Raw genomic sequence first — 27,497 nt, 5'->3', positions numbered from 1 at the left:
TCATCGTATTATGTGGCATATCCTCATTGGTTCAGAATTTCTATCACCATCGTGAAAACCTGTGCTAAAGAAAGGGCAGAAGGCCTCAGCCTTTACATCAGTGAAGGTAAACAAATGTGTCATGTTATCAGCATCATAAAAGATCACTTCCTGTCCCCCACAATCCAAATATATCCCAATTTTCCTGAGACGACCATTTGTCTTTAGAGTAGTCCAAGGGTCGGTGGCTGCCACATAGTGGCACACATCAATCATGCGTATTGTCCAATAGCCATTCTTTGGATTCAGCTTGACACGGACTTTGCGATCCACATTATCTGAGGCGACTCCCAAATCCCACTTTGTCTTGTTTCCCACCCAGACCTCCCAATAATGGGCTCCGCCGTGGTAAACCTGAGACCCAAGGACATTGATGCACTGCAGGAATCTCCGAGATTTGTCTCCTATCAGAAGAGCATTCGTTTTGTCTCCATCAGTTACACTTCTCAGGTCACTAGAGAATACAAGGCTTGGGTGGGCTGTGGATTTATCATAAGTGACAGCTTCTGGAACTGAACAAAATCATACACTTTCATTACTTCATACTTTGTCTCTCTGGAACACTATGGGAAGAATGTCAGTTGTACAAGACAATTTTGTAGAGTTAAGCCGGAAATACCTATATTGAGTCAGAATAAAAACTCACCAAGGTGGATAGATTTAAGCATCCTTCTCCACACCATGTATTGAAAGGGGCCTTTGTGCTTGTTGTAGAACAGGTCACAGCTGTCCAGGACTGGACAGTCTAAACTCACAGCGGGCCTAAATTGAGCAGATATTACAAACCTAGCAAGTTGTGCCACCCATAAGCACAGAGCAGGTACAAAAGATAAAGCACAAAACAGTAAGATCTGTTGTAAGCGGTAAGGAAAACATTGGGTAGTTGCCAAGAGATGAAAACCACTGACAATATTTCTAACCTTGCTTTATATATATATATTTGGTTTAACGGTTGGCGTTAAAAACTTTAATAGAGGAAATGTCAGTGCCAAGACAGACATGATTAAAAATATTCCTGTTGTCTCCTTCCTCTGCCAATACCCATCAGATTTCACCAAAGGGCAGGGAAAGTTGTGCAGTAAATTGCCTACCCATACTGGCAAAAAAAAAGATTTTTTGGGGGTTTCCATAACATACATTATGTATATACTATATGACCAAAAGAATGTGGACACCTGACCATCACACCTATATAAGCTTGTTAGACATCTCATTCCAAAACCATGGGCATTAATATGGAGTTAGAACCCCTTTTATACCAGTCTCCACTTCTTCCACAAGATTTTGGAGTGTGTCTGTAGGGATTTGTGCTCATTCAGCCAAAAGAGCATTTGTAAGGTCAGGCACCGATTTTTTTTTTTTTTTATTATTTTTTTATTTGTGTACTGGTGCACAGTTGTTGTAACACTGCTATATGTCAATATACATTAAAAAGGTTAGATCTCTAATTTATCTTGCTATAAGCAATACAATGCTTGGGTCAGCAATGTCTCCACTAAAAAAACTATGAAAAAATCAAACTATACTATGAGAGAGCTAACAATTTTAGCAGAATATAAGCTATTATAGAAACATACATAGCATTTGATGGCAGATCAGAACCATTTGACCAATTCAACCCGCCCCAGGATTTCCATGTAGAGCAAGCAGTGTTGGCTATATGGAATATAAATATTGAAACTTTACTTTATAAATGAATACAGGCAGGGTGAATTCATTAAACTTGAGCTTGGTAGAATTCCCTAAATATTATAATAAAACAGCATAAAAGTTGGGTGTCAGAGAGAATTTCCTCCTAAAAAAATATTTGATTTCAGCATTTGTATATGATACATACCGTCTCTTCAAAGCTTCTGCCTGCAAACAGACAAAAAAATATTACATATATGTCACTGTGTGAAGATTTCCTGCCACTTAGTTTCATCATGTGACCAACGTACCTCGACAAAGAAAGCGTCGCCTGACTTGGTGAGAGTTTCCTGTATGAAAGAAATCTCTCCAGCTAGAGCTTCAATCTGCTTCTCCAGCTTTTGCACGATATCTCTCAGTTGGGTCAGAGTCTTCTCCTGTTCCTTGTCTACAGAAGACAATAACTGTTTTTCTTCTTTCCGTAGAATTTCATGAAGGTGTTGGAATTCAGAAACAATATGATGCCGAATGTCATTGCCGGTTTCCTGTGTAATAGTAATTTAAATTATAAAAACCTAAATATCTGCTGTAAGGCATGTCCAAAGGCCATATATTGCACATACATTTCATACATGAAGAGTATAAGGAATAGGAGGCCTTTGACAGTTGTTGAGGGGCTACAACATCACTCCACTAATGCAATATTTGACTGGGATATATTAATTATGGGAAATGTAATCCAACAGCAACAAAAGAGCTACTGGTCCCTGACTTTACAGCATGAAAAATGGGCAGACTTGGTGGGGTAATCAGTCTGCCACCAAATTCTATGTTTTTAAGTGTCCTATGGTACAAAATAAATGGCACCCCAGACTACCTGTACTCGGCATATTTTCCTCTCTGTGTCTTCTTTCTTCAGAACCAAAGTTTCCACTTGACCCTCCTGAGACATTAACATCTCCTTTAAATCATTCTGTATAAGACAGATATATTTTATCAGTGAACATTATTATTTTTTTTAAATAGGCCATTTAGAAAAATACACAGGAACCACAAGGATTCAGAGATACTAAAAACAAACAATATCCACTTTTCACAGATGTTGCAAACCTTAACTAAAGAGTCATTGGGCTTCTAGAAAAATGGGTCCTTATAGCAAGAAATAAAAAACCTGCTATAAAACAGAGATTCCCAGCCTCCTCCCAATCAAGCATCACTAGAACCAGATTGTCCCAGAGAAGTACTTAAATCCACTTTTGTTAAACCAATTACCCTTGGGGCAGATGTGCATAACTGGGGCAGAGTGGGAAATAAAAAGAAAATAAAAACAAAAAAATCATTTTTCTTAATCATAGTTTTTATTAAATAGGAAAAAATAGTTTACATGTGGATTCATACTCCTAGGGTAGTCTTATATTTAGTTTTTTTCTTTTTTTCCTAAATTCATATTCAAGTTTTGGGGGGGGGTCATCTTATAATCAGGGTCATCTTATAATTGAGCAAATACGGTACATTTGTGAAGACTCTGGCCCATTACTACAGAAAAAAAAAAATAGACCTACCTGAATTTTATTGTAATACTCTGAGGTGCTACACTTCTTGACCAAATCAACCACCTTTTTCAGGAGGTGGTTAGTCTTTACAAACTTGTTGGGTATTGTCCTGCGGCAGTGCGGGCAACTAGGTTCTCTTGGTGAGGTGTTCCAGAAGCGCATGATGCATCCCCTGCAGAAGTGGTGCATGCAATCCAGCATCACAGGGTCAGTCATCAGCTCACAACACACAGAACACGTCAGCTCCTCGGAAAGGCTAGCCTCGGCGGGAAATGCAGTAGCCATGTCTGTTGAGAGCATAGAAGACCATAATTGGGAAAAAGTATAGGAGTTAACAGAATACTTTACGGTCTGCAATTTTGTTGAGTTTCACGTATGACTTTTTTTTTTATTTTTTTTTAAGACCCTTAAATATAGTTTCTAAATATCCCTAATTTGTAGAGACAGTCCCAACAGATGGACTGTAGTTAAATTGTTAGAATTTAGTCTTACGTGAACACTGTGTGATGCGAACCCATAACCCATTGTCTGCTATCACAAGGAAGACATGTTCCTAGCACCTTTCTGTCCAAAATGTCATGTTTCAAGTTAATACTCATACCTTAATAATCTCTTAAAGTACAAAAATGTATATCGTCATATGGCGAATAGGAAGGTCTTTATGGTACTTTTAAGAGCTCTGGCACACCTGTACCTTCCTCCTATTTGATTACTCTACCACACTATATATGCACTGACCGCCCCATATGGAGATTATTAAGAAAACTGAAACTTTGTTATTCTATCGCCCTGTGCTGTAATATGCATATTTCTGTGGTTTAGTTTTTCTTCCTCAATATGCATTAATTCAAACTTTCATTTTGTTTAAAAAACGTTAAGCAACCCTGTAACTGGTTTATTTGAACCGCTTTCCTGCTCTGTGACAGTAAGCAGGACAAACAACTCCATTATGAGGAAGTGGCTCCAATATAAACAAAGAGGATTAAGATAAACACGGCTTATGTACCATAATAAATTTACCACTGAATTCTATGAAGAAGCAGACACTGTAGATTAGCAAAAAACACAATTTGGAAAAGAACAGAATTACTGTTGTGTTCTATCAGCCTGGAACCACAAACAAGCCACTTTTACCATTTTTATCATGGTCGGTATCATACAACGCATTTGTTTAGGGAGCAAAGTGCTGCAGGCAGGCATATAGAAATTAACAGTATTCAAAACAGTAACATAATGCTTCTAAAGGGAAATCGAATAACTTAACCTTGAAAAACCTGACACTGAGGAAACTCTCTATTCCTCTTGGTTCTCCAGTGTGATTACAGAAGCCATCACTATGATAGGGTAAAAGAACTAACCTGGATACTGCTTGAATACAGATGTACCCTTCACTCCTATGTAAAGCTGCCCGACTATCTGCGCACTATGTTTACCCCAGTTCTCCACACTTCCTATAACCTCTGGGCTGCCTCCCAACAACTTCGTTTTGGTTACGAGGAGGCAGCTCAGGCCACCTTCTCCTACAGAGCTCCTAAAATGTAGAATTACCTTCCAGTAGACCTCAAGTCTTCTACCAGTTTAAGATGCCTGCAAATATACACCTCTTTGTACTTAGTGCCAAAAAACCACTGCAATAACAGAATTGTTTTTTATTGCTTTGTAAATATTTGCTTTCACACGTAAACCTTGTAAGGACACTGCTATATTTCTAAATGCTCTGTAGGGCATACTTGCAAGCGATGGAAATGTCTGTATTCTACCTGATAAAACATTTTCTAAATAAATAGCTATATATTTTATAGCTGGCGGTAATTCTTGTCCAATATGTCTTTGGTTTGCCATTTAATTACCCATGATAGAATCCAGCCATGTGTTTATAGCACCATACGCGGCCACATTCTAAAAGTCCAGTACCGATGGAAACTTGAAACCAGAAGGGCCAAGAAAAAAAAATTAACACTAATTATATATTTATGTATAAGTAATGTCTTTAGAATCAATGGGGAGAGAAGAAACAGCAAACAATCCAGCCACCTAAAAACTACGTCATTGATTTCGGAAAGATGTAGGACCATCACGGCAATCCGTGTCCAAAACCAATAACCGTGCACATGGACACAATGTCTAGGCACTCAGTTTGGATACTTTGTTGAAAAAGCATCATAACATTCCCATCATGTCTTGCGCTTTTTGTACTTGAAGCATCATCTAGATGTGAAGGAACCAATTGATATTCATGGCTACATGGTACTTACGGATTCAATGCATGTTCTTCTTTGTATAAAATACATATGGCTTACTTATTTTCTTCTAACCACCAAGACTTGTTAGTCACAGACGAAGGAGTTTGATTTTGAGCCAGCTCGAAGTCTACCTCGACTTCTGTGTTTTGAGACTTGCCCATCTGTGTCAGTCTGCCCACCTAGTGTATGATGTATTCATATTCATCCAGGCCATGCTGCTACACTAACTCTTCCATGTGCAGAGGTTCAAAGCACCTACTGATGCCTTGATCCATAACACCTCAGGGGCCAGATCAATCAAAAGAAGCTAGTCGAGCATTCACTTTCTACAAAGGTCCCAATGATTTCCTTTATTGTGCAAGCCTTGAATCAATGTCGGATCGACAGATTGTAAGCTCCTGGACATGGTCCTTAAACGTGATGTATTTGTAAAGTACCCCATCATAAAAATGTATATTAATAGAAAATTTAGTAAACATACAAATTTTGATAATATGCTCCCTGCCGCTGGTTTCAGTCTTATGATTAAACAGGACCTGACGTCAAGAGATTCCCAAGTCACATGCCACTCTTTGACCCTCGATCAGCCTTTGTAAATGATGACAAGTACGTTCTTATCTAGAATACCTCTACATTGCACATTCTTAAGATGTACATACAGGTTAATCGTTGAGCAGAAATATACATTTACACGTTAATCTTTCCACTGCTGCTCATACTTTAATAACGCTGCAGTAGGATGACTGAGGACGACAAGCATTCTTGTGAAACTCCAAAGAAAAACCACCCTAAAACATTTCAAATATTAACCCTTTAAGAGCCAATCACAACAATTGGGTTAAAGCGACTCACTATCTATGGCCCTTATAAAAAAATAAAAAAAAAAACACTATGATGAGCAAAGGCTATTGTGAATCACCTGTATTCAAGTAGGGATTCTAGCTGGGATTCCAAAATATTCTTTAATCCCAGCAGAATATCAAGGAGTCGGTTTTAGAATTGGTATAAATCCCAACGTAGCGGGATAGGAGATGTTCCCCACATCAAGCTATTTCTTCTGTAAATTAAGTTTCATAACGCATCCACAGCATCCGCTCTCTCTCTCTCTATATATACCTATAAGGACACAGGTACATAGCCTATAACATGTCAGTCTGAAAGGGTTAATGGATACTTCCTGTGTATAATGCACCCACACATAGCATGTAAACCCTCACCTCCCCCTGAAAACAGTTCTCACCAACCTCCCTCCAGACTGCAGTATCCTTCCCAGGAGCTGGAAATCAGAAACAACTTGGAGGTGATTGACAAAACCATGACCAATCAAAACTACCCTTTGTATTTCAAGACTCTGTGTTATTGGCTGATCACACCTCACATGACTCCACTTTCGCTACAACTTTCCTGGATCACGTGTCTGGGTGTTTTCATTATAAACAAGTTTTTTAACTCCTTATGGGATAGAGTGTAAAACTTGCCAAATAAGAGACTTTTTCTCTTGAAAGGGAAATCATATGAGAGCTGTTTGTGTAGAGCTTAAAGGAAGATCTGCAATTCAGATCATGTGACGACGTGCTGTATGTTGCAGCGAGTATTCTAGAAAATGTGTTTTCTACATTTTAACTCTTTCAGTGTCCGGCCAAACGCATATCAGGCACAGCAAATAGAAAAGGCTGAGGTGGGGAAAAGGGGCAAATGCATTATTTTAACTGTAGCATCAACAAGCCCTGCAGCTTCATCTGAGAACTCAGCGTTTTTACATCAACTCCTAGAGTCACGCAATACGATTTGGCAACCCAGTTGGGGGTCTTCATACTGGTATACCACCTTTGATATCCCTGCTTTAATACAGGTGGAATATATTTACCTCCTGAAAAGTAATGGTTTCATATGGGCTGTTATATTAAGCGCTTGATTAGAAAGTCACTATAAGAGAATCTTTGTGGCCTATTAAAGGGTTAATATTTAAAGCCCAACGTTAGCTCATTTGGAATGAATCCAAGTATCCAAGAGCTGCACGATATATATGAGTACTGCAAACAATCTGACACACTGTGAAATAACCTTAAAAAAGTTGAGAATTTTGTGTATTAATATCAGAACTTCCAGTGCTTGATATACGGTATATTGAAATTTCTAGTGTTAAACCAACATCGCTCCCCTGCTAATGCACTTTAAATACGAGACTGCCAACAAAGAGTAAGTTGTAGGACATCATTAAGTTTTATATACCTGAGAAAATGGGTGGCTCAGTGGCTTGCAGTCCTTCTCCCTGTGATTACTACGTATTTTTATTCTTTTTGACACAAAAGGGCAGAGTACTATAAAAACCTGCATTGCTCCTAATATTTTTTGTATGTTGGTAAAGAGTGATGCATAGGGTGTGTTGCTAGCTGCTTTTGAAGCAGGGGTAGGCACCGACATTGCTCATAGTGGACATTTACTGGTGTCTGTGGTGGACAGTTTAATGATGTTCTATGGGCCTTCACAGACCCTGCTACGGACACTGGTCTCCTCGTAGGGACACTTTATCTATCCCTGTTTTTAAGGCGGTTGTGACCATGAGTCAGTTAAGGAGATCAGAGAATCCCCTGATCTCAGGAGACTGGCTCACTAAACAATTGAGGACTGAGCTGCAATATGACATCGTATGTACTTTGCTTCAGTAATTTACGAGGTGGCTGCAAACAGTTAAGTTTGATTTGGGTTTTTTATGGTTTCACTCTGGTCCTCATTTCTGATGTTGCAGGGCAGACCTCTATTGCCACTAACAAGTGGCCACCTTGGAACACACTGAAGCCATGCCTCTCCTAACTAACCTCCAACTCAAAAAAGCTATACCCAGAGGCTATGAACAGCTATGAAGCTCACAGCCTTCATGGCCAACACAACCAGAGAGTTTCTACTTGATACTGTTCCACCCTGTGTATTGCAGCTTTGAGGACTATACATGCCATATGGGGCGACCACATATACATTTCACATACTGCAGACTAACACATGTAAACTGGTACCCTGTGGTATGTGGAATTTATTACTGTCCCTGTAATAGCACATTTCTTCTTTATTTTTTTTTTATATATTTTTTTTATTTTGCACAATAAATAAATACATATATTATACATTACATAAATACACAAAACAGGACAATACATATTATTCAGTTCATATTTATTTTTATATTTGCCCCTTTGTTTTCTCCATAGTCCTAATAGTGGTTTCATTATTTACCAACTTAAATTGCAGCTTAGATCCAAATTTCTTATCGTGCAACATTACATAGGATTTAATCAACGTTATATTGACTTAAATCATTCTGCATCTGATGTGTTACCTATGTATATATATTATTTATTAATTGGTTTATATTTAATATACTCATATAAAGCATATCATACCACCCACGAGTGTCATAGCATGTTTAATAGCAAATTGCACTCAATTATAAAGAGAAAGAAAGGAAAAAAAATATGGAGGGCATGCCTATTCTTTGAATCAAAGTTAATTCAGCTCAGTACTGTGATGCAAAAGCAGTCCTCAATCAATTTCAAAGCTTGGTGGGATGATTAGGGAAGATCTTCTGATGCCCACTGCCTGCAGAAGTACTTGGATTTCTCTGATATGAAGAGTTTGGGCCACTATCAGAAGCCTTGTATGCTTTACTTGCAGTTACATATAAAACTACCAGGGCTTACAGACACAAGAATGTTGGCAAAATGTACTTTCTGTGCTCCTACAATTGGTTTTCTATGCAGTCCCTTTTGCTGAATGTGTATTGAACCGGACTAAATTATGTACCCTAAGCATGTTGCCTGAAAATGTGTTCTTGCCTGCCACATTTATCTTTTCTCCGAAAAACTGTTAGATTTGCAAGTATTGATTTAATCTGAAGACATACATTTCAAATAGTATGATATAATTACACAATGTTTTTTCTTATAGTATCACTAACATGCACTGAATCTCAATCTAAGAATTCATAGATTTCAAAGGCATTTTTAGTGAAAATCTTCAGTATTTTTCCATTAAAGTGTTTTTAAAAAAAAATCAAAATGACAATTCTAGCTCGTTTATTAACATCTGTTAATTGAATGTGACAACCCACGTCTTTTTAAGAGACCCTCAGAGATATGTCTCTCATGCTGTGGAGAACAAAGTCTTTCTTTTTCCCCCGTATGTCAAAGGGTCTCTGGCTGATTTCCATTATAATTACACTCGGCCCTTATCTCATTCTGCCTGCTTCTGGACTCATCTCAGTCTGAACACGCACCCAGAAAATCTCATGCATTTATTAACCATATAAGGGACAGAATATGCTATAGAGCCAGGATATGTACAGGAAATTAACCTCTTTAGTCCTATAAAGGTTTGCAATGCATTGATTTGCATGTTGACAGCACAAGTTCCATGAACAAGTACTACAATAAGGGCTTTTACTGAATTTGATGTAGCAAACATAACATAATGGAATAGTTGCCTATGTTTTCATTTGTAATATATCTCATATCTCGGAGATGAGGAATTGCTCCACAGTTGCAGATATTTCTGAATGTAGTAGAGGTATTGAAACACGACCTTGCACCATGACACTCATAGAAAATTAAAAACTTTATCAAAAGATGAAGATCAGGGTGAGACTGGCTATCTATCACACTGAACAAAAGCTGGGTGGGCCACTGGGTATCGGCATCCCGCTGTAGGTGTGAGCTTGAATCCCTTATTAATCTTTTATTTATACACAGCCAACATTTTATGCAGCACTTCTTTTAATACATACATTCAAAGGGTGTTATAAAACTAGAACTAACCGACTAAGACAAGCCAACACATTAGATAAAGTGGGCCCACATAAATCTGAGCTTTGGAGGTTCTAGCAAGTTTCTGCAGGTAACTCCAGCTAGTTGTTTATCTTATCGGAGATCGGTGCTTCCACAAGGGGGATGACCATCACCTGCTTGTGTGGCTTTGGTATGGGGTTCAACTTGGTATGGATTGAGAGGAATTTACGTTTTGCGAACAATGTTGGCTGAGATAAGTATCATATGATTTTGTATCTTTACAATAAATATCACCGAAGTTCATGCATTTGCTTCTTAAAGCCCATAGGGAAGGTCATCAATCCATAGTCCCCCAGAGGTTTTCTCCAAAAGCTGTCTTCTTTTCCTGAGATACATTCTGTAACATACTGTAACCTTTTTTATCCATGTTTCTGGTCTATTCTGTAAAAAAAAAATCCCAGGGAACATATTCACATGTAATTTGCTTATCCCCTTGGAAAATGGGAAACATGGGATTGCTTATCCCCTTGGAATGGAAAATGATATTAGTATAAAAAAATTAAAAAATGTAAAACATTTATTTTGTCTTGTGTTTTCATTGGACCTGTTTGAGCGGATTGTTTCCAACCATATGAGAGCTATTTTTATAGAGGTTATTTTATTTACACTGTGTGACTTGACAACCTGTACCCCGACTGGGTACACCCATCAGATCATGTACCTGTGGTTAACCCTTTCAGGGCTGCACAAGTCTAGCCCTGACAAGATGAAGCAGGACCCCAATCCAATGGAGCTGTGCTGACACTATGGCCGAAGCTGAGCTACACAGTGTTGCTTTTGCCTTAAAAAGTTATAGCCGCCCACCACAAACATCAGACAGCACTAATGTTGAGCTGACAACAGGAACTGTTTATTGAGAAAACACGCAGCCTTATATACCGAACTCTATCAGATAAGGAGCATAATCACATCAACCAAAACAATACCTTCATATAGTTCTATGGCCAGCAATCCCCACCCGACCAAGAGTCACCACTTTGGGGTGATCCAGAGGGAGAGGCGTCAATCCCGGGGTACCAACAGAGAGGGTCCGAGGATGTTATGTTTCAAAAAGAGATGTGATCCGACTTTGGGACCCTGGTATCGCCGCGGGTCCGAGCCGCTGTACAGTTCCATGAATTTGCAGCTAGGTCCCGGTCAGGCGCAGGGTACAGGAAATGGTGATCCAGCAGGTTGGTAACATGAAAGTGTGATTAAACTCCTAGAGGTAATGAAGAAACAGGGGAAAACAACTACAAACAGGATAAACAGTCTCCTGCAGCCCTAGTTCTGTGACACACTGCCCTTACACACTGCCTTTACACACAAATACACATACACACACCAGCTTACAAACACACAAATACCAACACTGCTCTTACACACTCCTGCCCATACACGCTGCCTTTACACACACTTTTACCATTAACATGCATATACGCATACACTGCCCTTATACACGTCTACCTTTACACACACCAGCTTACAAACACACATATACACATACACTGCCCTTACACCCCCTTCTCCCCATCTCTTACCTTTCTCATCCTCCACCCTGTCGTCGGAGCACGAATTCTGTCATTTCAGACCTTGGCTTCCGTGCTCCCTCATCACTATGCGCCAGCTATTGATGCAGAGCGCGGGTGTATAATGTCATATCCCGGCGCATAGTGATTGGGGAGCACGGAAGCTGAGGTCTGAAGTGACAGACCTTGCACTCCCTAATGTTGAGCTGGTTAGAGGTGGATTGTGATCTCCCCAACCAGTCATGCAGACTGAAGCTGCTCGCAGGTGCCCACGAGGTGATTGCCTCTCTCGCCTCACCCTTCCTACCGCCCTGTTTCTTTGGTATACATGTTATTTGTAGCTGTCCTCCGTTAGGACCAAAATCCCTCTTTCCATTCTGGTACATCCCACTTTTCTAGGAGCTTGTCAGCTACATAAATATCTACCAATAGGTCACAAAGTCTTATGCAAAAGTCTCAGTAGTGATATGCTCAATAGCCACACTTCTAACCACACACCCTAAACCAAAGGTTTGGTAATTCGAAATGTTGGGTCACGTGGAGAACTGCCCCTTTAAAACTGCATTTGAAGGTTATTCTAAAAAAGAAATTGAGATTAAAATCTTAATGTTGTAGATTGAAGTTAAAAAAAAATTCTGGTTTACTGTGCTTGATAAAATTGCTCTCCCAAACAATTGAATTTGTATTGGATTCACTTGTATAGTTCAAAAAATAGACTTGATCTGTGTATATTGCTTGTTTATAAGGTGGGATGATTATTCTTACTGGTGCAATAAACAATTAATGGCGATGAAGAAAACCGCTTAACAACTCGCACTGAATCAACTCAAAACCAAAACATGGTATGACTTGTAATTGCTGTAATACAAAGACCCCACTGAGACTCTTGATGATTATCACTGGAGACCTGGCATGTTGGTTTGGATGTGGTAAGGACCGTCTGTAATTTACTTTTTTACTTTCATGGATGATTAACCCTCTTTATTCCTGAAAGACATGCAGTGCACTTGTTCTCATTTCCCAAAGAAATGAATCATTTCATTGCCAGAGGGAATTTTCACAGTAAGTAACAAGTGTATGACTAAGAAATACACTGTTATAATGTTATGTTGAAGGTACGGGCATGATGTTTGTGCTCAACCTCCTGGAACAGCCGTAAAACACTTCAATACTAATTACGGTGGATACTCCCAATGCAACTTTTCCAATGAACTGAGACAATATTGAAGTCTGTAAAAGACATTACAACAAAAGAAACCAATTAACCTTCAAAGCACCAGAGGGGCTCAAATCAATGTGATGCTCACCTCTTAAAATACACAGGGAGTCAAATTGTGACTAAAAGTATATTTAATATATTAACTTCTTTAGTTCCTCTGTTTAAGTTACTACAAGATTATATAATAAGACCAATTAAAGCTTTACTTTATACTTAAGGAATAAATATACTTGGTCAGTGCTGATAATACCTGTTCATTATCTAGTCAAGATATATATGTCGATGTATCCTGTACATTCTGGGCAGACAGGGGTTTCTAGATGTTTTGTCTAAGCTCTTTTGAAAAAGCCCAAAAACTGACAATGTTGAGGACCGTAGATGTAGTGGTCAGCCAAGGAAACTTAATGCAGCAAATGAAAGACACATCAGGCTTACTTCCCTTTGCAATCAGAAGATGTCCAGCAGCGCCATCAGCTCAGCATTGGTAGAAAACAGTGGGGCCCTAGTAAACACATGTTCTGCCTAAAGAAGTCTGGTCAGAAGTGGTTTTCATAGAAGACTTGCAGCCAAAAAGCAATATCTCTGATGCGGAAACAAGGCCAAGCAACTCAACTATTCACAAAAACACACAAACTAGGGTGTATAAACATGCCAGCTGGTGCTATTGACTGATTAGTCGAAATGTCAAATTTTTTGCTGTAGCAGAGGGCAGTCTGTTCACCAAAGGGCTGGAGAGAGGTTAGTGTTTGCAGGCAACAGTGAAGCATGAGCAGGCTTTCCACAAGATTTAGGAACATGTTTCCACCCAGAGTCCAGTGGGGGTGCTGATGTTGCTACCAAAGGCTGTTTGGAACTCTGTAGTGGGTGATGCTACAAAGCATAAACCATTTTTACTCGCTATGCACTTTGGCACTAGCCAGTCATGCTCTGTGAGTATGCAAGGTCTACTGCTTCGTAGCTAAGCTGTTGTTACTAATAGACGCTTACATTTCACATTATACAGTAGACCAGGGCAGATGTAGAAGAGCAAAAAATTCACGTACTGACTTGTGTTAAATGTGGCAACTTATCACTTTGACACATTTTAAGTCACTGAACTCTTTAGTATGACCGATTCTGCTGTCAATGTTTGGCTATGGAGATGGCATTCCTATATACTTGATTTTATATAACTGTAAACAATGGGTCCGGCCGAAACACCTAAACTCAATAATTAGGAGTGTTGTCCACATACCACTCCAAACCCATCCAACCATGTCTTTACGGACCTTACATTGTGCACCACTATATGGACAAAAGTATCTCTTAATTTTTTTAATCGGGGCTTGGGCTAGACCCAGTGAAGGTAAAACCTTAATGCTTTAGCATACCAAGACATTTCAACTTTATGCGAATAGTTTGGGGAAGACCATTTTCTACTCCAACATGTGCCCCAGTACATAAAAGGTCCATAAAAACATGGTTGGATAAGTTTGGTGTCAAAGAACTTCACTGACCCACACAGAGCCCTGACTGCAACCCCATCGAACACCTTTGGAATTAACTGGAACAGAGATTGCGAGCCCAGCCTTCTTGTCCAACATCAGTGCCTGACCTCACAAATGCTCTACTGGATGAATTAAAATTCCCACAGAAACACTCCAAAATCTTGTTGAAAGCCTTCTCCGAAGAGTGGAAGCTGTTATAGCTGCAAAGGAGGGACCAACTTCATATAAATGTCTATTTATTTAGAATGCAATGTCATTAAAGCCCATGTTGGTGTAATGGTCAGGTGTCCCAATACTTTTCTCCATATAGTGTATATATAGATTAGTTGTTATATTGATCCATACATTCAGTGATCTGCTTATCCACCCCTAGATTGGAGGGTTGTAAACATATTTCCTTGACATTTAAAGGTTTTGTTACAGAGAAAAAAAATGTAACAGTTCTTTAGTATACAGACAAGGTTAATTAAAAAGATCTGCCATTCATTCATTCTCCATCATTTATAACTGGAAACAGAGCAGCATGGAATTTCATATGAAATATTCACCCATCCAGTATTTTATTCTGCTATAAACACTCAATCCTTAACCAGACCTTAGTCTCGTCTTAGATTCAGAATAGCCATATACCTATCCCATGCATCCCACATGATATTAATCACTTCTGCTGGGAGGGTATTCTCCTTCTTGCTTGTTAGGAGACATTTATTTCATAAAATATGTGTATTTTATATATACATTACTGTTCAAAGGTTTGGGGTCGCTTAACTGTTTTCATCGAAAACAAGGATATTTCTAGCTGTGTAACATAATTGCAAAAGGGTTTTCTAAAGATCAATTAAACTTAAACTTGGATTAGCAAATACAGTGTGCTTTTGGAAATAGGAGTGATGGTTGTTGATAAAGGGCTTCTGTACGCCTATGAAGATATTCTATTAAAAGTCAGATGTTTCCACCAACAATTGTCATTTACAACATTAACAACCTCTACACTGTATTTCTGATCGATTTTATGTTATTTTAATGGACAAAATTAGGCATTTTTTAAAAAACGAGGACATTTTTATATTTTAGGTTTTGATTTTCTATTCAGGTCAATGCTAACCCCTCAAATTCAAAAATATTGTGCAGTTCAACAAAACCTTTGTCTGTACATAGGCTGTCTCAATAGGCAGGTAACGTAACACAGTTGCAGCTTTTCATGGACATGTCCAGCTTAAACTTGGATGTGTTAATTTGATGATGTTTTGGGATAATTTACCAAAGATATACAAAATATTGGGGGTATTTATAAATAACGGTTCTGGTGCAAAATATAAAGAGTGTTGCTATCACCTTAGAATAGCTCTATGTCCATAACATCAACTGAGCATCAATTGTGCATATAAAGAGAATGAAACTTACTACTGAAAAAGCCACACTGCGCACCATGTGGACAAGTGGAACTGCGGGAAAGCAGACAAGGATGTGGAAGTATTTTGTCATACTTGCTATGCATCAGTTCTCAGCAGCAGTATATATTGACAGCTATATTGCACAATTTGTCTGGCACATTTTATAGCAATGGGAGTTATGCTGTACCACTATCAATGTCTCAGTATATGGTGATGGGAGTTATGCTGTACAACCGTTTGTATCTGGATCATTATATAATCATAGGAGTCATGCTGTACTACCATCTGTTTCTGGATCATTGCATAATGATGGTAGTTATACTGTACTACCTCCAGTATCCAGCGTACTGTTCAATGATGGGAGTTATGCTGTAACACTGTCATTCTCTGGCTCAGTACATAATGATGGGAGTTATGCAGTGAAACCATCAGGCTCTGGCTAAATGTATAGTAAGGGGATTTATGCTGTACCACATATGTCAGGCTCACTGTGAGCTGCACTGTGTCATATCTATGTCTGGCTAACTGATGATGAGGGTTATGCTTTAACACCTGCACATGCATAATGGGGATTATAGTACACAACCTCTAGAATGCCAAAGGTTACTTAACTGGACATTGCCCCTTATGTTCCATTAAATTCATGAAAAAAACTTGCTCAGGCCCAGCCAGCACAAAATGTGAGTAAACCACTGGATTTGGGGAAATTTGTTTTACTATTATTCTTTAATTTTCTGCATTTATAATATAATTATTAACATGTTATTTATTTATCTATTTTCCTCAATATAACCTCTATAAAAATGTAGTGGGGTATCCAATTATGTCAGGTGATAGAGAGATATGGGTCCTAAGGAAGGAGTGTTCCTACTTCAACGGGACACTTGGGTGGTATGCCCTTCTCCCCAAACTCAAAATGTTAAGGTTTGCTTTCTTTCATGTTCTGCTCATGATAGGAAAGACAGGCCATGCTATAAAGGGTCAGCTGATACAAATTTACTGGTTTAATAAATCAGTCGCCTAAAGTCGACATTAGTACAGTGACATTGTCTTAACCGTGCTCTGGAACCTAATTAAAAAGTAAAAAAAAAAACAAAGGAGCGACTGCTATACTTTGCATTAATCGCTAATAAGCACATCACTGTGGAGCCAAATGAACTGAGATTCTTACAAAAATCTTAGCAGCTCCTAATTGGAATACCTTTATTATCTGTCAAAAGACTGTCACTTCTCTTGAGTTAGAAGTTTTCAAACCCTGTTTAATTATCTATTATTAGTCAGGGGCAGATTCCATTGTTAAATATTGTATTTACGCATATATTGCTAGCATTTTTATAAACTAAACTGTTTCTAATCTCTCCACACAATCCCTGGCTCTAGAAAAGATTTTTACACGATATATATCCAATCAAACTAATTTTCTGATTAAAAGCCAATAATGTCTTAACAGTTATTGATTTTGATCATTGAATTACATATTTTTTACAATATTTAATATTTTGACCGTACTTTATATGTATGGTCAATATACATAAACACTATATGGACAAAAGTATTGCGAGACAACTCTTAATTATTGAGTTAAGGTGTTTCAAGCAGATCCATTGCCACAGGTGTATAAAGCCATGTAGTCTGCATTTACAAAGATGTGTGAAATAAACTGGGTCATTCTGAAGAGCCCAGTGAATTCAAATGTGGTACTGTGGTAGGATGCCACATTGGGTATTCCTAAACTCAAGATGAATATTAGAATCTATTTGTATGTTTTCCATTAGCTTTTGTAGCTTAAAATATTTTTCAAATAAAAGTCAGAAAAAGTCATTTTTTCAATTTTTCACCATATTGTTATAGTAAATTATATTTGATCAAATTATATCTAAAAAAAGCCCTTTTTGTCCTGAATAAACAATATATACCTTGTGTTGGTACAGTAAATGAGAAAATTAAACACGAGCACCTCAGAAATGTTAAAACAGCCATTGTCATGAAAGGTACAAAAATAAAAAAACAGCTCTGTCTTTCAGGGTTAAGGACGCGTACAAACTTACGGGTTGATGACCTTCCTCCCATATTCCTTCTCCTGTTTCTGTAAGTCAAATGGTTATGTTATATGCTACTTGTTATGTCCTGTCATCCCAATGTACAGGGCTACAGAATATGATGGTGGTATATAAAACAATAAATAATAATTATTAAAATGGTTGCCAAGATTTTAGCCAATCGTCTGGCCCCAATGGCCATCCGTACAAAGTTGGGTTCGTTCTGCGCTGGGAGGCAGCAGACAATATCTGGAGCTGCACCTGATTGAGCATAGTCAGGTATTGTCAATGGAGTCTATGCTGCTCTCTCTCGACACAGAAAAAAAGAATTTGATAGGGTTGGGTGGGATTATATGTGGGCGCCCTTTCACAGATATGGGATCCCAGGAGTTCATGGGAAGGAGTCCCGGGCAAGAGCCTTGGATCTTGGTATAAGGATTCCAATAAGGATTTCCCATAAAGTAATGGCACTCGCCTGGGATGTCCCTATCACCTTTGCTATTCCCTTTATGTTTTGAACACCTTGCACAGAAAGAATGCTTGCACCAAGACATCAAATGTATAACAACTGACTTACAAGTTGAGCTTATTTCCCAATGATGTGCTCCTCACAGTGACAAAGTCCAAGATGAAATTGCTGGGCTCCCTGGCTGTAAAATAAATGAATCCAAGAGCCCTTTACCAACACACACAAAAACTCCTTGGTGAGAACATTAAGTTTAAGTGGGCATCCTCCCAGGATAAACCAACTCTTTTCTTATAAGACAACTAAAGCTCGACTTAGAAAAATGGAGACCTTACTATGTTTCCTGTCTGAGGAGGAAATGAACCCATGAGACTTTAGGGCTTTGCATTACTGTCAGGAGAAGTTTTTTAGAACCAGTTAAGTTTCAAGGAGCCACCAGCAGTTCCATCTCAAGACCTTATAATAAAAATTACAAATTGGGAAAAATGCCTGTAGGATATGCTTTTTCAGTTAATTTAATTCTGTGTAGATATTTGGTCAGAGGCTTTATAAAAGATAACGGAAAAAAGGAAACGTGTATTTGAAAATGCTACCCCATGCCTCACAAGAGACCAGTCCCTCTTTGCAACCCACAAGTGCCTATCTAGGGACATGCTGGCCACACAGGGCCGGTCACCTGGTCCAAGTTATTCAAGCAGAGCCGTGCCAACATGACCCGTAACACTGTGCCAGTACACTGTAGTAGGCAGGCACTCAGTAGGGTCATGTAGTATGATTGAATGCGGCCCCATGGTGGTAGTAGAGCAGCTCGCACAGTGTGTAAGAAGAAGCAATCCAGGCACCAGGCACGAAAAGGCAAGCACTAATTGTGAGTGTTGGGGAACCGAGGGGCCACTTGGTTATATTTAACTTCCCGGCCAAAAGGTAAGTGTAAGGTTTCTATAGTCCTTAAAGGAGAACTGTTACCATCAGCTTTTAACATAAATTATTCAGTATTTACATTGTTGAGGCTGAAATCAGCTTGTGGTCCGACCAACATTATTCAGTGGATTTCCTGTCCTGGAGTTTTCTCCCTACTCTTCAACCATCTTACAAAAACTGCCTGAACCAATCAACAACAATCAGCAGCTTCAGAATACGGCAGTGATAACAAAATGAGGAGGAATATACAGATCCTAAAAAAAAGATACTTTTCCTTTATCCTTTTAATGCATAAAAATTGCTTAGTTTACTATAAAAACAAAATTACATAGATTTATAGAACTATAAAATGTAGGATGAGGGGAAAACATGACAGGTCAGCTACACAATTGCATGCTGTGTATATAAACAATAAAATGTGTATTTTCTTATACATTTATAATATTTATTTTAATCTGTAGCTTAACTTACATTTTTGTGTTCAGTAAGCATGCAGCCACTCTAATGATTGTATTATGATACATTAATTTTTTTCAGATCCTACTTTTTAAAGGGACATTCCAGCCATTAAATGTACTTTAATGCATATAATAGCTGAGGTCCCTTTAAATTGATGTAGTGTTGCTTTTGCAAATGCATTTGCCCCCTCCCTGCCCCCTCCAGCTATAGTCCATCCAGGAGATGTGTTCAGCTGAACACATCTCTCTGCAGTTGACATACCTTCCACCAGTCAGCTCCATCGCTGGCTTCATGAATGCATGTGTGGAAAGTGCTCCCTTTGACTTCAAGAATCATCGTACAGATGAGGAGGGCAGCTGCAGCTCTGCATCTGTACTTTCCCCTTCTGGTACCTGGTTTTCTCTTTTTCTCCCAATTTGGACAATCCATATTGTAGTAGTTTCATATGCGTTGTTTGTTTGTTTTTATTTTTAGTGATTTTTCTGTTAACAATGAAAAATGCAACTTTTTACCTTTTCTACTTGTGGGAAGAAGTAGAAACATTTTATTTCTCACTTCCTTCCCTGCAATCCCCCTGCACTGATCACACTGTGATCACCAAGCAAGTCTCCATAGACTTGCAATGTGGAATGCAATGCTTGCGTCCTAATGGGCTTCTTGCCACAGGTTTTAAGGAGGTATAGGTACGTCCTAGGGGGACTTTACTAAGCCCAAAATGAAAATATACAAAAATCCCTTACCTAGCCTCGAGGTTTCAAATTCTGCCGAAGCAACTTCTTCCACCTCCATGATCTGACATTTCTTGCCATTTGCTGGATACAGAATCCCTGAATGCTTTTGTAAAACAGACAACACGAACATTTTAAGCTATTATATGTGCATAGGATAGGTAGAGTGTCCGTTTAAGTTCTTTACGAAAGTGTTGAAATAACAATATGCACGAGAAGAAATAAGACTGCTAATAATAATTAGAGTTTGTTTATAATTTATTTATTTATAAAATTAGCATGTTTCCCTACTTTTAGTAGGATCCTAGAGAGCATTCACAATACAGAATTCAAAAACTGAAACATGAATACACAAAGAAAAGATAACAATAAGATAAAAGCAACAACATTATTTAGATCTACTTTCTTTTATGCTTTTATGGAATAAGAATTAAATAATTGTAAGTGGGCCGGAGATTTCTGGAATTGTGGAGAGCTGGAGACATACTGTCTAGGCAGGTTGACATTTTTTATAAAAATGTTTATAAACGAGGCAAGATAGGTGGCAGTTAGTCTGGATTTAAATGTTTTCTGGTTCACTTTAATACATCATAACGATAGCTACTGTAGTTGTACTTAAGAACAAAGCACCGTAATGAATTATTCAAAGGGGTGAGTTTACCAAGGCTACTGCAGAAACGTATACTGTATCCTTATATTCAATAACCTTCCAAGAACAACCGATTCAAAGTGATTGCTTCAGAAATATATTTACAAGACCTTGAGGAAGATATTTCATTAAATACCGTGCCTTTTAGGCAGCATTTCTATGTGTTCTAGCTCTATTATCTAAGCCCAGTCTACTACACAAACACCCGGACCCCTTATGATGCTGCCTGTGGTGAAGAATACAGTGACTCAGTGTTAAAAGGATGCCTCAGCCACTATGCGCTTTAATGCATACGATGGTTGAGTGGTTCCTTTAAATGTATGTGCTGCCCCCTCGCAGATACATGGGGGGGATTCTGCAGAATCTGCCTTATGCATGTGCCCCTTTTCCCACCTCCAAACTATTTGCTGTGCAGCACATGTGTTTGGCCAAAGACATCTCTTGACACCTGATATACTTAGCACCCGTCAGCTCCAGCTCTGGGGGGTTTCTCTTTGGACCCCACTTGTGTGGCTCCCGCAAACTCGCATACTTTCAATGCAAACTCGGTTCAGACACTGATTGGCTAATTCGTCAGACCACTAAGGAGGCAGGGAGCTGCAGATTTTTCATAAGGTAAGTGTTTTATTTTTTTTTTGTGTTTATATTTTCTTAAACATTTTAAAGATGTTAAAATATAAAATACATTATTCTTTGGCGAGGCCGTCAGGGATATTAAACTGTCCTTTTCATTAGCAGGACTGCCAACAATGGCAACCTCCAGGTCTGCAGATAAGGAAAGTTTATTGGAACAAAAAAGAAGAATAAGTCTTGTGTTAACCTATATCACCAAACGCAACACTATATTTTATGGTCAAGGAGAAAAATATTATTTCATAGGACCTCCCCTTAAAGAAAGTCTCTATACCATAAACTCCTATTTTTCTTATTAAGGAATTTGATTTAAAAAAAACAGCGCATTTCAGCAGTTTGTACAATTTGAGTATATTTTGCTTTCATCTGATCATTTGTAAAAAAAACCTATGTATGTATGTTGATATGCATTATTTATCTATGAGAGAAGGAAAAAAGGTACATACCTTCATAAAACAATCCACACCACCGCTTCTGCATTTTTAAAAAGAGTCAAACACAGGCAGGAAAGTCCAGAGGGGTCTCGTTAGACCACCTGCAACTCTTGTGAGAGACGGCATTGGAGCTGGCTGGTGGTGAGAACGTAAGCAGAAGACATGTTCAGCTAAAACCATCTCCTGCAAGCCAAGGAGTTGAATGCTCTTATGTGTTCATTATAAAACATTCCAAATTGTATGCAGTATAATATCATTAAAGATGATAAACATGCAGTTATTATCCTCTTGAGTTGAAATTACTCAAGGAGCTGTAAAAAATTAAATATTGGAAAAATGTGATTTATTTTGGCCAAAGGTATTTTTAAAATTAATTTTAAGTGTGCAGATTGAAATGTACGTTTTATATATGATTGTTTTTACATTATTCTAGGCATAGTAATAAACAGTCTCCAATTTGTAAAATTTAGATAAGTGTTACTAGCTTGCTCAGATGAAGTGTGATAAATAAAATGAGAAATGTGGAATAGCAATGATAGAAATAAGTACAATAAGTCATGGGAATAGTTAAGGGCTTGTATGGCATAAAACATTATTGCAGATGTTAAAGAGAACAACTTAAAAAAGTAAACGCAAGATTAAGGAGAGAAAAGACCTTGCTAAAGGCAGGAAATGTAAATAAGGGTCCCTTCCTGCGTTATTACTCCAGGGCCCAAACCTCCAAACATCTTAAAAAACGGCCAGTCTGGCACACTTGTGGAGACAGGGCTGGTGCACAGATTTTGCCACTTTAGGCATATATTTTGCTGCCAGCCCCCCTTACCACTACCCCTTGTATCCCCCCTTTGTGCCTCCCTCAGCTATACCCCATCTCTTTTAATGATTGTTACCTTTACTAGAGTAGCTCATTTTGGATATTTTACAGCCCTCTCCCATTAAGCTTTTAGATCAAATAATTCAAAAAGGTTAAGTAGTAGATTTAAATTGTAAAGATTTTTCATATGCAAAACATAACATAGCAGCATTGCACATATATCAACTGGCAAAAATATTCTCAATAATAAATTACAATATAAATAAATTATATAAAACATTATATCAAATGGTTAAAATTATATATATATATTGTAATATATATATATATATATATTATTACAATATAACATCTCTCAATAAATATATATATATATTATTACAATATAACATCTCTCAATAAATACAGTACAAGAAAAATAAAATAAGTATGAGTCAATAAAATAAAATACAACAGAGCAAATTATCATAACATTACAGTGCAGCACAACATAACATTGCAAAGCTAATTACAATCAATAATGCAAGGTTCAACAGTTGATCTCTGAGCTGTTCAAGCATTGTTTCACAAAGGCTTTTGGGTCTACAAAAAATGATTTTTCTTGCTTTAGCATTAGCAAAGTCCTTCAGCAATGTTTCCAAGTCAATCTCATGAGCAATGAGCATGGCAAGACCCACCAGCCATTCTTTATTTTGAGGCTAGGGGACTGCATAAACTTTATTTGCCGGTTAGGGAGACAGCATAAGCTTTATTTTGAGGTCAGGAGACAGTATCAATTTTATTCTAAGATGAGGGGGGGCAGCATAAATTTAATTCTGAGGTTAGAGGACAGAATACATTTCAGTATGAGGTTAGGGGGGACAGCATCAGCGTTATTTAGAGGTCAGGGGGGCAGCATCACCTTTGGGGGGCAACATCATTTTTATTTAGAAAGCTGGGGGACAGCCTGTGTGTAAAAAAACTAGGTACCTTGTTGGATCCAGCAGTTCCAAATGTGTCTCCTACTGGGATTGTGCAGGGTCTAGCTAGGTCATCAGCAGGAAGAAGAAGATTTGCAACTCTTCCTAATAGATGGAGAGGGGAGGTGTTGGGAGAAAAGATTGTCCTCTACCAGATTTTAAAAAGTAAACTTGGGGGAGGAGTCATATGAGTACATATTACACGTGACCCCCCCCCCCATGGGTTGATGGTGCTTAAGTCTCCAGTCCTCCTCCTTTAAAAAATGGAGGAACTAGAGCCAGGAACTCAGAGAACTTATTTATATGAAAAGGCAACAGTCCAGCGCACTAGCTAACCGCTGCATTGCTCATTTGGGGCGGCATATGGCTTTCTAGGCGCACGCTTATTCAGTGCGTCACCTCTCTTCGCTGTGTTGGGACACAGCAGCCACCAGGGTGCAGGTCTAGCAGAGCGTAGTGGGCCCCAGTGGATCGGCACTGTAGGCTGCACCTACCTTGTGCCGACCCTGTGTCGAGGCATGGATGCAGCGGCGTGACGCACGGACATGAGGCAATGTTGTGCAACCGTGTTGTGCATGCAACTAGAAAGAAGCCTCCAGGAAGGCAATGGAGGTATAGATACGATAAGGGAGTTAGGAAGGAAGTGAGTGAGTATTTATGTATGTATGTTAGAGTGAATGTGTAGGTGTTAGCATGAGTGTCATGCCCCTCTCACCCTTACCTGCTCTCCTCAGCTGTTCTCGGTCTCTGAAGGCCTTCCAAAAGCTCCGCTGTCTATAGTAGTGCAGTAGGCCAAAACCGCGGCCTAAAGTTTCAGCAAACCTCAGGTGATGCCCAGACATCAGCATAATGTTGCACACCTGTGGAGGAGAGGTGAAGCCTGTCTCCACCATTAACTATCCACCAATAATGTTCACACACAGAAACAGTGAACCAGGTGCTGTGGAATCACTCCTCTCTGGCAACCAATCCAGTGAGGAGCTTGTTCAACACAGGGGAGGAGTAGATACCTGCAGCACTATAAAAACCCCTCAGACTGTGACCACGGCACTCCAGTGTTCCAGAACTTTGGTTCCTGTATGTTTGTGGACTCCAGATTCCCGTTCTTCTCTGCTTGCCTTGCTACAGACCCTCTATTGGATTCTCCATTACTTGACCTTTGGCTTTCCTATTGGATTACCCTGCTTATCTGTTTCCTGGCCATAGCTTGCACTACCATTTTCTCTGATCGCCGATGGCCCGACCTATTGGACTGTTCCTGACATTGTTTTGGACTACCCTCTGCTCTTACGGTCCCAATCCCAATCCTGACAATGAGTGAGTATGCGTAAGTGTGTGTTAGCATGAGTGTATATATGTAAGTGTGGTAGCATTGGTGTGGAAGTGTGTGTTAAAAGGAGTGTGCGATAGTATAAGTATGTATGTGTGTTAATATGAACCCAAAGTGTGTATGTTAGAGGGAGTGTGTGTTTGCATGAGTGGATATGCGTAAGTGTATATGCTGGCATGATTGCGTATATGTAGGTGTGTGTTAGCATAAGTGTGTATGTTTGTATAAGCATGTGTGTTGGAGTGTGTGTTAATGTACGTATATGTGTAGCATGTTTGAGTAAGTATTTGTGCCAGTGTTTATGTAAAGGGAGGCAAAGGGTCAATGGGGCCACTTTGCTTTATGTACCCCCTGGCCCAAAAGATGCAGCCCTCCCTTGCATACTCCTATGATTGAGTTTACTTGGCAAAATATATACAAGTGTACATGTACACATTTATAATTATTACATGGTATTTCCAAATCATGTGGTTACTATAGAAACATTAACCATATACAGTAAATTAAACAGCCCTTTTTTGGTGAGCTGGTATTGCTACATCTTTCATTCTTAACCGACAACTAAGGAAATAGCATTAAAAAATGAAACCCTTTAACATATGATTAGCGCTTTAAAGACTTGATCCTTTAAACATTATCATTTAAGTTTGTACAGTAGAGAAGCAAGTGTAGGAACCGAGTAGGAATAAGCAACCTTTTACATTCTGCAGAATGGGAAATGGCTGGTAATTGCCCCAAGATTTAATATTAGAAATGTCTTGAGGTCTTGAAGTTTGTTTTGCCTACTCCAGATTTCACAGGGAGGAAAGACATGCAAGGTCCCTTTCATCTTCTGACCCCACCAATCAAGTCTCATTGGAGCTGCCTTGAAACATTGTTCAATTTTCCTAAAGTGTATGTAGACCCTAAACTGAGTCCCTGTTTAAATTCAGAGCTTACCCAGCACACAGATGGGCAGCATTCTGGAGTTGTCTCACCTTTCTCCCTGATAGGGTTACTAAACCCAGTTTTGTTATTAGACCTCCAAATGGTGCCATTCTCATTTGAGTTCAATAGAGTGGAAATTGCCCCATAGCTAAGCTGGACCACTAAAGGTTGCCAATTCCTGATGACACCTCCTGTAAGGAACCTGACTGCATTAAATTTATGTTATACATTCGCCCAAGAGCTGTGCTTTCTGCTCCACTAATCCCTGTCATTCTCATACCTGTCACCAACTGCATATCCTGAGGGTTGTACAGAAGATAAGCATTTGAACGTGTTCCCTGCAGGATTAACTGCTTGGTGTGGTCATAGAGTATACAGACAGCATCAGGAGAGATTCCACCTCCTTCTCCTTTACTCCACATGTGTGCATCCTGATGATGTGCTTTGTGCCTCTTGAAAAGCAGAGTGGAACTATTCTTTGCTGTAGCTCAGACAGGCAAGGATGCAATCTGGAAGGTAAGGACCTTTGTCTTGTTTTACTGAGGCTCTGCTACTTGAGATCACTCAATGGATGTGTGGGCAAGAGAACAGTAGAGGATTTCCCAGCACATCATGAGCAGACAAAGTGAAGGTAACACATTACATGGTTTCAGAATGTATTGATTTGACGCCCTTAACATATTTGTTAAAGGAGTGCTTAATGGCAACTGGGTTTTGGATCTAAGCAAATCCAATTTTAAAGCTTCTAGTTCTAGTATAGGCGGTAACTAATCCTATACATAACAAGTAACCACACTGTAATATTAGCAGTTGATTGTCTTAAGTTTACCAATATATTTAGGGGTGCTGATGATTTTTCTTGTGCTCAGTAGTCAACAATAGTGAAGTAATAGCCACTTAACAAAGATATTACTCTTTAATATAAAATCTATGGCATATTAGCTATTTTGACATAAGTGAATAGACAGATAAATACTTATTTTTAGTTAACACTCACTGGACCCGGAAAACATTTAACTATTTATTATGAGGCTTCATTGAAAACGACCAATAACGTAGTACACTTTGTAGCTAATTTTTAAGGAGAGCCCAAACATGTTTCATTGTGGCAATGCTGGAAAATAATTTAACACAAAATAAAAGTGTTACTGTTGTGTTTGCATTTTTCCTTTGTATTGGATTTTTGTTTAACCGTTATTTATTTTTGCTTTATTAAGAGGTTAGTAGA

The 27,497-nt window shown here is 38.8% G+C and overlaps 1 protein-coding gene across 1 annotated transcript; it reads right to left on the bottom strand.

The window, feature by feature from the left end:
• On the bottom strand, positions 1-26,691 carry LOC149297842 (E3 ubiquitin-protein ligase TRIM62-like). Its single transcript, XM_089488061.1, has 9 exons — positions 26,550-26,691; positions 21,858-21,937; positions 20,536-20,629; positions 3,231-3,508; positions 2,546-2,641; positions 1,980-2,213; positions 1,877-1,896; positions 686-801; positions 1-551 (listed from the first exon to the last, which is right to left on the bottom strand). The coding sequence occupies exons 1-9, from the start codon at positions 26,689-26,691 to the stop codon at positions 1-3; spliced, it is 1,611 nt and encodes a 536-aa protein (XP_089344187.1).
• Between the last annotated feature and the right edge of the window lie 806 nt (positions 26,692-27,497).

This window comes from Sceloporus occidentalis, unplaced genomic scaffold, assembly GCF_023333645.1.
Source record: "Sceloporus occidentalis isolate IW3139 unplaced genomic scaffold, rSceOcc1.0.p SCAF_36, whole genome shotgun sequence".
NCBI classification, from domain to species: Eukaryota; Metazoa; Chordata; class Lepidosauria; order Squamata; family Phrynosomatidae; genus Sceloporus; species Sceloporus occidentalis.
Note: the sequence above shows the minus strand (reverse complement) of the source record. Positions and strands in the feature narration are given on the sequence as shown.

Coding starts and splice junctions, on each gene's coding strand:
- LOC149297842 (XM_089488061.1), bottom strand. CDS start 26,691: ATGTGGAGTAAAGGAGAAGGAGGTGGAATCTCTCCTGATGCTGTCTGT. Junction 2,214..2,545: donor GGAAAATATGCCGAGTACAG/GTAGTCTGGGGT, acceptor ACTATTACACAG/GAAACCGGCAATGACATTCG. Junction 552..685: donor GCTTAAATCTATCCACCTTG/GTGAGTTTTTAT, acceptor GATTTTGTTCAG/TTCCAGAAGCTGTCACTTAT.